Below are 13,821 nucleotides of genomic sequence, written 5' to 3'. Positions count from 1 at the left end.
CAGGCAAACGTGCCTCTTAGAATACTTGATGCTCATCTCTCAGTTACAAAAAAGATTTGTGGTTAAGGGGTCAGGAGTACTAGAAAAAGATTTGAAAGGAAATCCCCATACCTGAATCATGTCAGAGGTTGTCTATAGTGAGACCCGGGGAATCCCAGACAGTTAAAAGAGAAATATGCTTTTACCAACCAATAAATTTTAATATTAGTTACCAGTTCCACACACACACACAGCCCCCACCTCCTTAGAAGACAAGCCCATGGGAGCTGAGCCCCAGAGCAGGGTGAGTGCCACCCACGTGGAAGAAGCTGTAATTCCGGAGAAAATGATCGCCAGATCAGGAAGGGCTTTTAGCCCAAAAGGAAATAAGAATAAGTCCAGCCATCCCCAGGGGCAGCCGGGAGCCCTGTCCCAGGCAGAGGGACCAAGTCTTTGCGTGGGAGGAGGCCCACGCTGAGCCAGAGGTGCTGGGGTATGGACTTCCCAGTGAGAACAGAAACTCAACAGCAAATGCCACAAACTGGGAAGAAGCCGGCGACGCCGATGTCACAGCAGCTTGTGGCTTGGCCTCACCCCAAGAGGGATGGCTGCAGCGGCCAGATCCCGCCCTGCAGGGCGGCCAGCTCCGGCCTCGGGAGACTGTGATCGCCCCGCAGCCGGGATGGGAACTGAGAAAAGCTGGTGGGCAGGCGAGGAGGGAAGTGTGCAGTGCAGACCACCAGCCGCCTCCTTGGCCTGGGAAAGGGCACAGCAGCAGGGACTGCTGGTGGTGAAACCTCCACCTCCCCCCATGCCCCTCCCCCACCACTTCCTCCTCCAAGAAGGCTGGGCAGCTCGCGGGCATCCGCCAGGGGGCGACAGCGGGCGAGTTGGGGGGAGCAGGTGGTGGGTGAGCGCCTGCCATGGGGAGGGGCCAGGACCTCAGTTGGCCTGGCTGCACTGCCAGATCTGATGAGTGGCAAACAGCTTCCGGACTCCTGGGGCCTCCGCGGGCTTTCCCAGCGTCATCGGGCAGTTCTCCTTATTCTCTTCGCTGTCCAGCACGGCGGGCTGACCCGAGGCCTTCTTGAAGTAGCATAGGCGGCACACGGAGTGGTACTTGTCTGCTCCTCCGATGACCTCGACCTGACCGTGCGACAGGAAGCCCCTGGATTGAGCGGGGTGGGGGGCGCAGCGCCCCATCCCTCGCCCTTGGGAGAAGGCAGAGGGCGGCTACTTCCTTCTCCACACCCAGCTTCTTGGTGTAGGCGCCCCTGCCTGCCCCCCACCCACCCATCCCTTGGAGAAGGCAGGGGGCAGCTACCTCCTCCTCCACACCCAGCCTCTAGGTGTAGGCGCCCCACCCCTGGGAGAAGGCAGGGAGTAGCTACCTCCTTCTCCACGCCCAGCCTCTTGGTGTAGGCGGCCTCTCGGAAGCACTCCATGCACACTGCCGTCAGCTTGACCACGCTCTCTGCCAGGGGCACCAGGTTCAAGATGGTCCCAAAAGCCTGTACAATCCACAGAAAGACGAGTGCACACTCATTTCGCCGGGTGGGCTTTTCCTGGAGACCCTGACTCACAGCCCTGAAGCCAGGAAACTAAGCCTGGACCTCGCCTTCCCCCAGAGCACCTGCCCTAGGCGGGTGGAGTCGGGGCACCCCAGGGAGCTGGGACTGGCTGGCCCGAGTGCCTGGGCTTGGGCATGGTGTGGGCATCCAGGGCACGCTGGGCTGTCCATTTCTGTGCACTGCCCAGGCCCCTAGGTCCCCGGACCCACCCTAAGACCTGGACCAGACACTTCACCTTCCTCTGAAAGGTCCCATCCAGCGCAGCCACAATGACAGTCTTCCCCGAGTTGGCCATGTTCTCGCAGAACTCCACAATGTCAGGGAACTGGAGGAAAGGGTGAGAGGAGGAGGAGGAGTGAGCTTCTGCCCTGGGCAGCAGCTTCCGGGAGCTGCGGACACGCTGCCAGGCCCAGAAGCTCCACTACCCGCATCCAGGTGGAGCTGAGAACAGGGCCACCCCAGCTCTCCCACCCACAGCTTCCCAACTTGCTCCCCCATGGCACCAACTTTCCACAGCAGAGCCAGGCCGCACTCCAGGCTAGGCGCCTGGACCTGCCACCAGGGTGATGCAACCCAGGTGGAGAGGCTGTCTGCCACTGCAGTGGACCAAAGCTCAGATCTGACGCTGCCTCGGGCTTGAACCAGGTTCTCCATTGGCTGTGACACTGGCAATGACTTCACGTTCCTGAGCCCAGGAAAAGGCAAGGAAGGCCCCTGGTGATGTTTAAGGATTAAGGACACACAAATAATTTATTACATATGCTATTTGGCTGAGAGGCAGGCTCTGTGTGTTTGCTTTTATTTTCTTCTTTTAAACATAATGTACCATGTGATGCCTGGAGAAGGGGCAGGAGTTCCACTGGCCACTTACAGAGCAGGATGGCTCAACACACCACCTGCGGAAAGTCCTTACTTGGTAAATAAAATTTCATTTCAAGTGGCCCAAGGGGCCACTACTTAAACGAATCTTTTTGTGACCTTTCACTGGTCAATCATCTATCTGGTCTGTGGGTTGGGTGAAGTGGGGAGTTCCAGTGTTTGGGCAGAGGGTCTCTCTCCAAGCTACTTGTGGAGGTGTGTAGTTACAAGACCCGAGGGCTCACCCAGACGAGGACCAGGACAGGGCTTAGAGAACCCAAACCAGTTCCAGCGGGATCCACCAAAGCCAGATCTGACTGCCCTCTGCAGGGTTTGCCGAGCCTGCACTATGGAAATGGCACCTCCCACCCCTAGGCTCCAGCCTGGCTCCAGGTGAGGCCCCTCCTTTTCTCTAAAGGACATGTCACAGGTCACAGAAATGCAGCCCCCAGCCTGCAAGGACCTGTCAGCCAGTGCCCCCCACCCCGATCCCTGTTGTCACAAACAAAACCGTTTCTAGACACTGCCAGAAATCCACGGGGAAGGTGGAGAGCAGAACCACCCTGGAAGGAGCACCTTCTTCATCTTACCCTCCCTGTCCAGTCATGGTCCCTCCACACCAGGGTTTGGGGACCGAGAGGGGTCCTCCACCCTGCCTGCTACAGTGATGCCCGCGGTCAGAGAGCTTAGTTCTTCCACCTGAACTTTGTGCCCTGCTCACATGCCATCCTACTCTCTGCCCAAACACTGAACCCGGGGCCCCCAGAAGGGGGTCCTGAATGATCCAAGGTACAGTCAGAGCTGCCCAGGTTGTCTGCAGCATCCCCGAAGGCCCACTGGTAACCAACCACGTTACTGCCGTTTGTTTCTATCACCACTCATTTTTTTAGGTTATGTTACGGGCTGACTTGGGAACCCTCCCACCCCCCCAATCCTTATGCTGAAACCCTGACCCCCAATACCTCAGAATGTGACCTTATTTGGACAGAGGGTCTTTGCAGAGGTCATCCAGTTAAAGCAGGTGTGTAGGGTGGGCTTCACTCCAGTAGAAATGGTGTCCTCGCAAAAAGGGGAAATGTGGACCCAGGGACAGACAGAGGAGCAGACGAATGTGAAGAGGCAGGGAGCAGATGGCCACCTGCACGCCGAGGGGACCGGCCTGGGACAGACTCTCCCTCACGGCCTTGGGGGAACCTGCCCTGCCCACACCTTGATCTTGGGCTCCCAGCCTCCAGAGCTATAGAAAATGAATGTCTGTGGTTTAAACCACCTGGTCTGCAGTGCATGTTACAGCAGCCAAAGACCCCAATACAAGTTACATTTAAAGCGGGGCTTCAGAGGACCTAGCCAACGCAGAATTTTCTTGGGAGACAAAAATGATCACCACAGGGGATCCGGCAAGAAAAGCAACAGGTAGGGTTTCTTGACAGTGACAAGCCTGCCCGTGTGGTTCATCTGCTCACCCAGCACCAGGGCTGACCTGCCGAGAGCCGCTTCCTGAACAAGGTATGATGGGGGCGGGGAGGACCGAAAGCGGTGGAAGTGGAGGTCAGGCAGCCAGGAAGGAGATCCGCCCTTGTCGTCATGTTGCCCAGTGGTCGCAGCCTCGTGATGCTCGACGGAAGCACCCCGGCCCTGCCCAGGCGGAGACCTCGCTTCCTAGCAGCCCGGCTGGCGTTGATGGTTGCAGAGACCACAGGAGGGGACAGGGCGAAGGATGTGACAGTGAAGGATTCAGCCGCTCCACCACGAATGGTAAAGACTAAATGAGATGCCCAGACCAAATACAGAGGCAAATAAACCAGGAAGAAATATTTACAGCATGTAACAAAGTGGCGCTGGCTATATCACATGACCCAGAGGAAAGACAAACCAAGAGGAGGCTCTTTACAAAAGGAGAAAACAGGGACAACGTCAGCCACTCAGTAAGAAAAGAGAAAGGCAGTCAGAACAGAATATGTGTGCGCAGCCACCGCCGCCTGCCCTCCACGGGGGACGTCTGCAGACCCGGCAGTCCCCGCCCCCCTCCTGCAAGCCATCCATGCCCCTACAGCAGAGGACTGTCCTGGGCGGCTTCCAGGCTCTCCCAGGGTGAACGCTGAAGTCCTTCCTGCTGACCAGGCCAAAGCCCCTGATCTGGAGCACACTCCTGCCTGGGAACTTCACCCCACTTTCCTTCCAGCCCCTTTCTGACCGTCCTCATAAAGCATGATCCCCACCGGGGCTCCACCTACTCACATGGCTTTTCTCTTCCCTAGTTGCCAAAACTTTTACATATCTCTTTCCCCCAGCTAGAATGGAAGCGCAAGGGCGAGACCCTGGCTGTACCCCCAACACCTAGAACACTGCCGCCATACGGCTCAAGCTCAGAAAACACTGCATGAACAAACCCGACCCCTTGGCCAGTGATTCCAATACACCAGATAAACCCCAATACACCAGATGACAGCCCAATGTCCACCCACACGTCCATCATAGCCTTTAAGTGCCATACCCAAGGGGCCGGGTCATGCAAGACACGGTACATTCACAAGGATAGGTGTCTGTTGATGTGGAAAGATGGTCACAACACGTGATATGAACCCAATCTATAAATAGATATATATGTACGGAGACTGGAAGGATGCAGACAAAATGTTCTGTGATTTTTGTTTTGTTTTTCTGGGCAGCGAAAGAGAAGGGCAGACCAGCGGCAGGAGCTGCCTGTGCTCACAGTGGGCCTTGGGGTTGCTGTGCTGAACAGAATTAATTTCATACAACTAATTTCATAGAGTTAATTTCATGAGCTTCTGGCCCGGTCACACAGGGCAAAACCAGACCCCTTCTAGGGAATACCCTGGGGGTCCAGTGGTTAGGATTCAGAGCTCTCACTCCCGTAGACCCAGGTTCAATCCCTAGTCCAGGAACTAAGATCCCACACGTTGTGTGGCATGGTCAAAACAAACAAACCAGACCCCTCCCTAAGCATGTCTGAGCATGGACAGAACGTAAGTAAGCATCACCTAGGCTATGGGGTACCAAATGTCCCCCCTCCTGGCTAAAGGAGTGACCCCTGCTGCTTCGGCCTCCTGGTCGACCCTCCCTACAGGTGACGTTTAAGATGCTGGTCAGAATCATCGCTCTTCCCAGGACACCAAATCAAGAGCCAAACCGGCCTCCAAAACCCTCCCAGGAATGACCTGACACCGCCCCCATTTCGTAATAACCAAGCCCTCACCCACACCCCCCAGTTCTCATGCCAGTGTCTCCCTGCAACTACAATCCCCAGTTGTTCAGTTCTGGGGCTATTCCTGGTGGTCTCTGGACAGAAGACATTAGTCGTCAATTATGGACTTTCTTCTTAGATACAGCCCTTCCTGACTTTTCCCAGATGAGCCCCCTTCGTACTTGTGGTAAAACAGAGATAAGACGGGCACTCAGGGTGACCCCGTGAGGCTGGCGTGCCCAGGAGCCAGCTGCCCAGCTATCACTGCACCCTCAGCTGGTAGCCTGGGGACTTCAGACACACCCCTCCCTGACACCTCGTCTGCACAGGAAGGATGAAGGAAGGAAGGGGCAGTCCTTTTGTCCGGCCCCACGTAGAGAGGCAGCCTCCAGACTTCTTGCTAAGCAAGACCCACAGGGGTGAGGATCGAACAGAAGACTGGCGATGTTTCTATAGGGCATTTAATAAATACTTGTGATGGAAACTCAACTGTGACTTGCTGGCCAGAGAGGAAGCAGCCATAGAAACAGAACAGAACTGGGGGTCCAGTGGCCCACCAGCTCCCGAACCAGGGCACTTGGCTCTCAACCAAGGAGGTGTCAGAAGAGGAAGGTCCCTGCCAGGGTGTCCAGCTCAGCCCTGAGAAGACGCTTTACCTACAGCCAGGGAGCAGAGTGGTTAGTGGGCACACACCGGGCCTGAAGGATGGGAGAGCTTCCCCAAAGCTCTCATTCCTTGTTCTGAGAGCCACCCCCCAAAACTGACCCAGGCTCCCCAGAGCCTTCTGGAGCTCAGAGTCTAGGAAAGAAAGGGAAGAGCTGCAGCCCTGTTCTCCCCTGAAGCCCCTCTTACCCCAAGTCCCTCCACCATGAAGCCACAAAAGAAAACCTAAGTGTACGTGTGTGTGTGCATGAAGAGGCCAGCTACGACACAGCTGTGTTCAGAAGCAAGCTGACCATCTCTGAGGTCAGAGATAGAGTGGTCACAACAAGGTGGGTGAATAGACGGATGCAGCCTGGCTCCCGGAGCAGGTCCGCGCAGCCAGCAGTCCATCTCCAGAGGGCACACACCGAAAGATACACCCAGTGTGGGGATAGAGGATCCCCAGTCTCAGGTGGGAGGGAAGCATGGAGCTGTGATCACCATAACAGAGCCTGAGACATCCCTGGAGGACATTACAGCCCATTACAGCCCGAGCCACTGGCTCCACCCTGCCCTGGGACCTGGAAGGCAGGGCAGGCAGATTGCCAACCACTCACCTAACAAAGAAAAGTATTTCCTTAATTTTCTATTTCCTCTTCCTCCAGGGCACAGCACTGGACCAAATGCACAGATAAGGGAGTGAAGTGAAGTCTCTCAGTCGTGTGGACTCTTTGTGACCCCGTGGGCTGTAGCCCACCAGGCTCCTCTGTCCATGGGGTTCTCCAGGCAAGAAAACTGGACTGGGTTGCCATTTCCTTCTCCAGGGGATCTTCCTGACCCAGGGATTGAACCCAGGTCTCCCGCACTGCAGGTAGACGCTTTAACCTCTGAGCCACCAGGGAAGTCCACAGATAAGGGAACCGTATGCCAAAACTCCAGTGGTGAGAAGGCAGCGGAGGCAAGGCACACATGCGGACCCTGGCATATGGAAACCACCCAGGGACCACTGGGTTCTAGGGACCTCTGGGTTGTCTCCTCTCTACCGTCAGCATGCAGCCACCTGGACTGATCTTGGAAGTCACATGTGAAGACAGGGGCCTCGTTGGCAGGCCATCCCACCACTGATGACTTGGAATACCTTTCTTTCATGGTAAGCTACTGAAAATTAGGGTTTATTTGTCACAGGAGCCACATTACCCTAACGTAATGGGTGGAGGTGGGGGGGTTGAAGTAAAGTCCCTTGGGAGTTTTAGTTTCATCCATTCAAGACACATTTGAAGAAATAAAACACTGCAAAAACGCTGGAGAGAAACTAAAATCACAAGAGACAACCCACAAGCTCAGCCAGAGAGCACGCTCCTAATGACCCGGATGCAGAGTGAGCTGGAGATGACTTTAAAAAGAGGTTTCCAGAAAGACAACAGAAGGAACAGAATTGATGCTTGATTCTTAAACAAGGGTATCTAAATGTCCATCAACAGATGAATGGATAAAAAAGATGCAGTACATATATACAATGGAATACTACTCAGCCATTAAAAAAGAACGAAATAATGCTACTTGCCGCAACATGAACGGACCTGGAGTGAGTCAGAGAAAGATATCATATAATATCACTTATATGTGAAGTCTAAAAAAAAGGTACAAATGAACTTTTTTACAAAACAAAAACAGAGTCACAGATGTAGAAAACAAATTTATGGTTACCAGGGGCATGAGGTGGGCGAGGATAAATTAGGAGATTGGGGTTGACATACACACACTACTATATATAAAACAGATAACTAATGAGGACCTACTGCATAGCACAGGGAACTCCACTCAATATTCTGTAATGCCCATATGGAAAAAGAACCAATAACAAAGAGTGGATGTGTGTATGCGTATAACTGATTCACTTTGCTGTACGCTTGAAACTAATTCACTGTCAATCGACTGTACTCCAATACAGCAGAAACAAACGAAAACCCCAAGAGCAGACTGTTAAATAAGCCACAGCCAGTATAAAACAGGATAAATAAAAAGAAGACCCCCCTGGACCACACTGCTCTGAGAGAGAATAGACGGGCTCCCTGCCCAGGAAAGGGATCAGAGAGGCCTTCTCCTGAGCTCTAAGGCACGCGTCTGCTGCTTTCCAAAGCAGCAAGGGGAAACACTGGCCACGTGCAACCCCGCTAACTAGAAAACAAAACAAAGCCATCTTCACATCAAGACGGAGAGCTTCCCACCGACACAGCCTGGCTGTAAGAACTACTAAAGGGTGTATTTCAGCAGGAGGAAAAATAAACCCATAAAGAACAAGCAAGAGGGACTTCCCCAGTGGTCCAGCGGCTAAGACTCTATGCTCCCAACGCAGGGTTCAGTCCCTGGTCAGGAAACTAGATCCCACATGCCGCAACTAAGACGTGGCACCGCCAAATGAATAAAAACAAACAAACAAACAAAAAAAACAAGCAAGAAGTATCAATGAGCCAAACCAAACCAAACCCTTCCTTCTGGTATTGAGAAATCAAACTTTTTTGTTCATTGTAAATTTTTTTTTTTAAAGGTACAATAAATTCCATGTAACGGTAACACGGAGGGGAATTTCCTGGTGGTCCAGTGGCCAAGAGTCTGTGCTCCCAATGAAGGGGGCCCAGGTTTGATCCCTGGTCAGGAAGCCAGATCCCCCATGCTGCAATGAAGACTGAATGAGACCCAAGCAGCCAAATAAATACATATTTAAAAAAAAAACAACTCAGAAACACAGAAAGCAGTAAGGGAAATTCAAAGGGTTTTCAGATACTAGTTAAAGCAAATTAACTTAACAATATTTACCTACTTAAAGATCAGAATAGAACCAATAACCTCCAAACCAGCAGAGGAAAAAGGGGGACTTAAGGGGTTCACAGGAAGAGCAATGTCAGGACAAGTCAACTTACAAACTGCCCTTCGTCGATGCCTATGACAGCCACCCTCTGCGCATCCTGGATCACGTCCCGGAGCAGACAGGCTGGCAGGGCCTCCATGGTGTTCCTGGGGACAGAAAGCCAGAGTGTGGGCAAGGCAGGGGAGCGCCCTCACGACCACCCCTTCCTTGCAAAGCAGGTCAAGCCATCTGCCCAGAGCTTTGATGAGAAGTTAGTGCCCGTGGGAAGGCATCTGGGAAGGATAGTAAAGGTCTTTCTTCAGAAAACCAGCTATTCAACATGAGCTATTTCACTTTATGCTTTGGACTGGAAATTAGCCATGCCCAATGTAAAGGTCAACCTGGATGCCAAGCTCTTCTCTGCTGTGTGTGTAAGGGGAGGGGAGGGGCCGGGACACAGAAGGGGCTAATTCATGAGCTACAGTGTCCAGGGCCCATGACGCTTTGGGGATGAATGAAATGTTTTAAATTCTCTTAAAAATCAGAATAAGGGGCTTCCCTGGTGGCTCAGTGGTAAAGAGTCTGCCTGCCAGTGGAGGAGGCACAGGTTCAAGCTCTGATCCTGGATCCCGCTCGCTGCACAGCAAGGAAGCCCAGGCGCCACAGCTACTAAGCCTGTGCTCTAGAGCCAAGAGCTACAGCGACTGGAGCCCGTGTGCCCAAGAGAAGCCACCCCAGTGAAAAGCCTGCTCACCGCAACTCCAGTAGCCCTCGCTCGCCTCACCTAGAGAAAAACCTGAACAGCACAGGAGATCCAGCCCCAAAAAATAAAAATAAATCAATAAAATTATTTTTTAAAAAACCAGAATGTGACTCTGTCTGAATTATTTTTGTCTTTCTAGCAATGTACTCATAGAGTATAATCTTTTTCTTCTGATAGAGGAAGGGGCCCATGAAAGTCTTACCATGGCCCTGGGTAGACCATTAGCACCAGAATCTAAGACTTGCAGCCCCGTGCGCTGGCAGAGATAAGCTGGGAACACCAATCAGCAGGGCAGTGACCTAGAATTCCCTCCTGTGGACTCCTCTGGCTGATCACAGGATTTCTTACAGACCATAGAGCTATTAACAGGCAGAGTCGGCATTCAAATCCACATTCATGCTGCTGCCTCGTATGTCCTAAAGGCAGATTCCCACCCAGCAGAGTATGAAAGCGAAAGGCAGCATGTGGGAATGTTCCAGTGCATTAAATGACTCAGTGAATCCTGCCCTGCCCCCACAGCCAGGCCTTCTGGAAAAGGAAAGCTAGTTCTTTGTCTTCTTTTTAAAAAGTTTCTGTTTTTCTACAATGTTATTTTCTCCTGTCTCCATTTCTGCCTGCTCCTCTGAACTAGCCTTGCAAGGGGCTAGGAGCTTCCTGAAGGTTCTGCAGTTTACAGCTAGAATGCCTCAGACCATAAAGAATCTGCCTGCAAGGCAGGAGACCTGGGTTCAATCCCTGGCAACCCACTCCAGTATTCTTGCCAGGAAAACTCCCACAGACAGAGGGGTGGCAAAGAGTTGGACACGACTGAGCAACTTTTACTTCACTTTTAAAACGATGCCGTAGTGATTATCTTACAGTTACTTTACGGTCATCCTGCTTCAAGCTCTGGGAAGAGTGTGAAACTACTTCCTGCATTTTAAACCCCCCACCCTTCCCCAAATAAAGAAAACCAGAGAGCAGGCAAGGCAGTAAGCTGGTTCCATCTCTAGCAAGAGCAGCGTCTCTGGAGCTTTGTCACCCTGCCAAGCGCTCGGCCTCTGCTGGGGCTTGTCCAGGCCTCTAGAGCCCATGTCAGAAAGGGTTTGTGACCCTGGGGCAGGGCTCGGATTTCACGCCATTGAACAGACTCCAGAAGCTGCCCTTCTGTTCGCTGCAGTGTTGCCTCTACTGCCTCACTGTCCTCCCCTGATGCTCCCCGAGTCCCATGCGGCGGAGGCCTATGTTTTAGGGATGAGAAGGCAAATTTGGAGATGTAAATGACCTGCCTGCAACAGACAGCAGGTCAGGGAAATGTCACTCAATGTTTAACTTAACTCGGAGTCCAGGGCCCTCTAAGCCTCAGCACCTGCCCGCCTTCAGAACCCCACTCGTTAGCCTATGAAATCACCCAGCCTGTAAAAACTAACCATGCCGTATGTTGAGGCCACTCTCTCCTTCTGAGATGGGCCACACTCTGTCTGTGGTGTATGTTTCTCTCTAAATAAATCCACCTCTTACTTTAAAAAGAAAAAAAAAAAAGGTCCCACCCTGAAACCACTCACAGCATGGCCTTGCTGCTGGGGGCTCAGGTGGACAAGTCTGGAAGACAACAACAGTGTCTCAGGCTCCAAAGTATGAGGCCCCAGTCTGCTGCACGGAATGGCAGGAACGGTACTAAATTTCACCTCCAACCTCAGGCAGTGGACTGAAATGTCCACAGGGCGCAGGCAGACAGACGTAGAAGGGGGATGCTCGAAGGCCGTGAGACGACGGGAAGTCGAGGACAAGCCAACTACAAATTTAAATAAAATTCACTCTGCAGCCAACAAAACCAGCCTGCATCCTCCATGGAGGTCAAGAGCAGGAGGTCAAGAGTAGTATCCTTAGTCAGATACTACTGACATTTGGGGCTGGATCATTCTTTGTCATGAGGCGGTCTATGCATCATAGAATGTTTAGTGGTATTCCTCTACCGACTAGTTGCCATCATGCCCTTATCTCCTCCTGTGGTTAAAAACTAAAAAGATCTCCAGACATTACAAATAGACTCTAGAAGGCAAAATCACCTCCACTGGGTTAAGAACCACTGGGCTAGAGTCCCAAGAAAGGCCAAGTTGTAGGGTACCATGCCAAGCAACTAGGAAAGTTTGCAGATTTAAACGGTTCCTTGTCAGGCATCAGCATTATTAACCATCCACTCTAAAGAACTCTGACAGTATGTTCTGTGAATTTACACCGGGCTTCTCACAAAAGGTGTGGGGACAGGATGGAAGAGGTAGGGACTGACCGGTCATGTGTGGAGAAGAGGCTGCTGTAACGCGTGTCTTTGGCATATTTGATCACCAGGCACTTGTACTGGGCAACCTGGAAGCGACGGACCCGTCTCATCAGCTCAGTACTGCAAGGTAAGGCCCAAGCGTTAATGTGGGCGAGGAAGACCCCATCAGCTCAAGCTGGGTTCCCCACCGCCTTCTGGGGGTCTACAGCCTGAGTCCCACCCATGGAGGGGAAGGTTGCAGGGCAGGGTGTGGGAAAGACCTGTGAGGACAGAGAGGGCCCCAGCACAGAGTTTCAGTCTAGACCCAGGAAGGAGGAGCATGTCTGGGCAGGAAGTCATTCTCTACAGGGAGGGTGTCAAGGAGGAGCCCTCAGGTGGTCCAGGGAAGGGCTGGAGGAGTGATTCTGTTAGGAGCACAGGTGGTGTGGGCAAAGGAAAAGACCACATGCAGGGGAGAGGGGTCCAGATTCCATTCCAAAATCATCTCACCCCACAGTTCTTCACCTAACCTGAACTAACAGAACTTTTTGGTGCAACAAGGAGAGCATCGAGTCTGTGTCCATGAGCCCACCCTGAGCCTCACCATCGTGGGCAAGGGCTTTGAGCTGGAGGGCTCTCCCCCAGGGCCATATAGGAAGGGGTCAGGGGAGTTACTGGGAGCTCGCTGGCGCCACCTCGGTCTGGGATTCGGTCTATCACTTCAAGGAAGCAAAGTTGCCAGTGGCTTGACTCTGCAGTGTTCAGAGTGACTACCTTCCTGGGCCGTCTAAGGAAACAGTCACACTGGAAGGAAGCGACAAACACCGCAGGGCGCTCAGGGCCCGGCCACCGTGCACACGCCCTTCAGGTGGGGCTTTAAAGGGGCTTAACGACGACCAGCTCCCGGAAGGATGGGTGGTTGCAAGGCCCCAAGCGGAGGAGGGTCTGACGGAAATGGGAGGAGCGCCTCCTCCGCGAGGTATTCCACGGAGGAGAGACGTTCTGGGCGGGAAAGCGGGGGTCGGACAGCGGGAGATGTTCTGGGGGGGCCAGTGTTCTGAGAGGGGCCGCAGGTTCGGGGCGGGGTGGGGGGCGTCACGGGTGGATGGCGTTCCGGGGGGGCTGGAGGAGGAGCAGGGAAGCAGGGGAGGAGGTCCTGGGCCACCCCCGTCCCGCAAGGCCATTACCTTTTTCCTGAGAACATGGGTCCGAGAATCACCTAGGAGAAAAGGAGAGGTCACTTCGGGCCCCGGGGCGCATGGATATCCAGGGACCTCCCCGCTACCAGTCACGACTCCGACCCTGACCCCGACCCCTCCCCGGCGCCCGCACCTGGATCTGCCCCCGGGTCTTGCTGGGGGAGCCTGGCAGCACGTTGGGCAGGTTGATGCAGCTCATGGCACCTTCAGGGAGCTGGCAAACCAAGCACTCTGCGCCGCTGCCGCCGCCTTGCAGGCTCCCGCCGGTTCCCGCGCAGGGCATGTTATCCCCGGCGAGCAGGCCAATCGGAAGCCGGGGCCGCCATCCCGGAACCAATCACCGCGCGGCCGCGGGATTGGAGGGAGATTTGGCCTCAGCCCGCCCCCTCGTGGGAGGGACCAGAAACGCGCGTACCAGGCTCTGTCCCCGGAAGGTGGGCGTGGCTCCTCCGGGATGGGGCCTGGTCTGTCATCAGAGAGGTGAGCGTAGTTCATCAGGGCCTGGTAGGAGCCCTGC

At 53.7% G+C, this 13,821-nt stretch overlaps 1 protein-coding gene across 1 annotated transcript; it reads right to left on the bottom strand.

The window, feature by feature from the left end:
• Positions 1–176: 176 nt before the first annotated feature.
• On the bottom strand, positions 177–13,564 carry TK1 (thymidine kinase 1). The gene is made up of 7 exons (NM_001097572.1): positions 13,438–13,564; positions 13,293–13,324; positions 12,136–12,246; positions 9,177–9,270; positions 1,786–1,875; positions 1,371–1,490; positions 177–1,125 (listed from the first exon to the last, which is right to left on the bottom strand). The coding sequence occupies exons 1-7, from the start codon at positions 13,501–13,503 to the stop codon at positions 922–924; spliced, it is 717 nt and encodes a 238-aa protein (NP_001091041.1). The 5' UTR covers positions 13,504–13,564; the 3' UTR covers positions 177–921.
• Between the last annotated feature and the right edge of the window lie 257 nt (positions 13,565–13,821).

Source organism: Bos taurus, chromosome 19 (genome assembly GCF_002263795.3).
Source record: "Bos taurus isolate L1 Dominette 01449 registration number 42190680 breed Hereford chromosome 19, ARS-UCD2.0, whole genome shotgun sequence".
Classification (NCBI taxonomy): domain Eukaryota; kingdom Metazoa; phylum Chordata; class Mammalia; order Artiodactyla; family Bovidae; genus Bos; species Bos taurus.
This window is presented reverse-complemented; position numbering and strand designations above follow the sequence as displayed.

Coding starts and splice junctions, on each gene's coding strand:
- TK1 (NM_001097572.1), bottom strand. CDS start 13,503: ATGAGCTGCATCAACCTGCCCAACGTGCTGCCAGGCTCCCCCAGCAAG. Junction 13,325..13,437: donor AGACCCGGGGGCAGATCCAG/GTGCGGGCGCCG, acceptor CTTTTCTCCTAG/GTGATTCTCGGACCCATGTT. Junction 9,271..12,135: donor CTCTTCTCCACACATGACCG/GTCAGTCCCTAC, acceptor TTCTGTCCCCAG/GAACACCATGGAGGCCCTGC.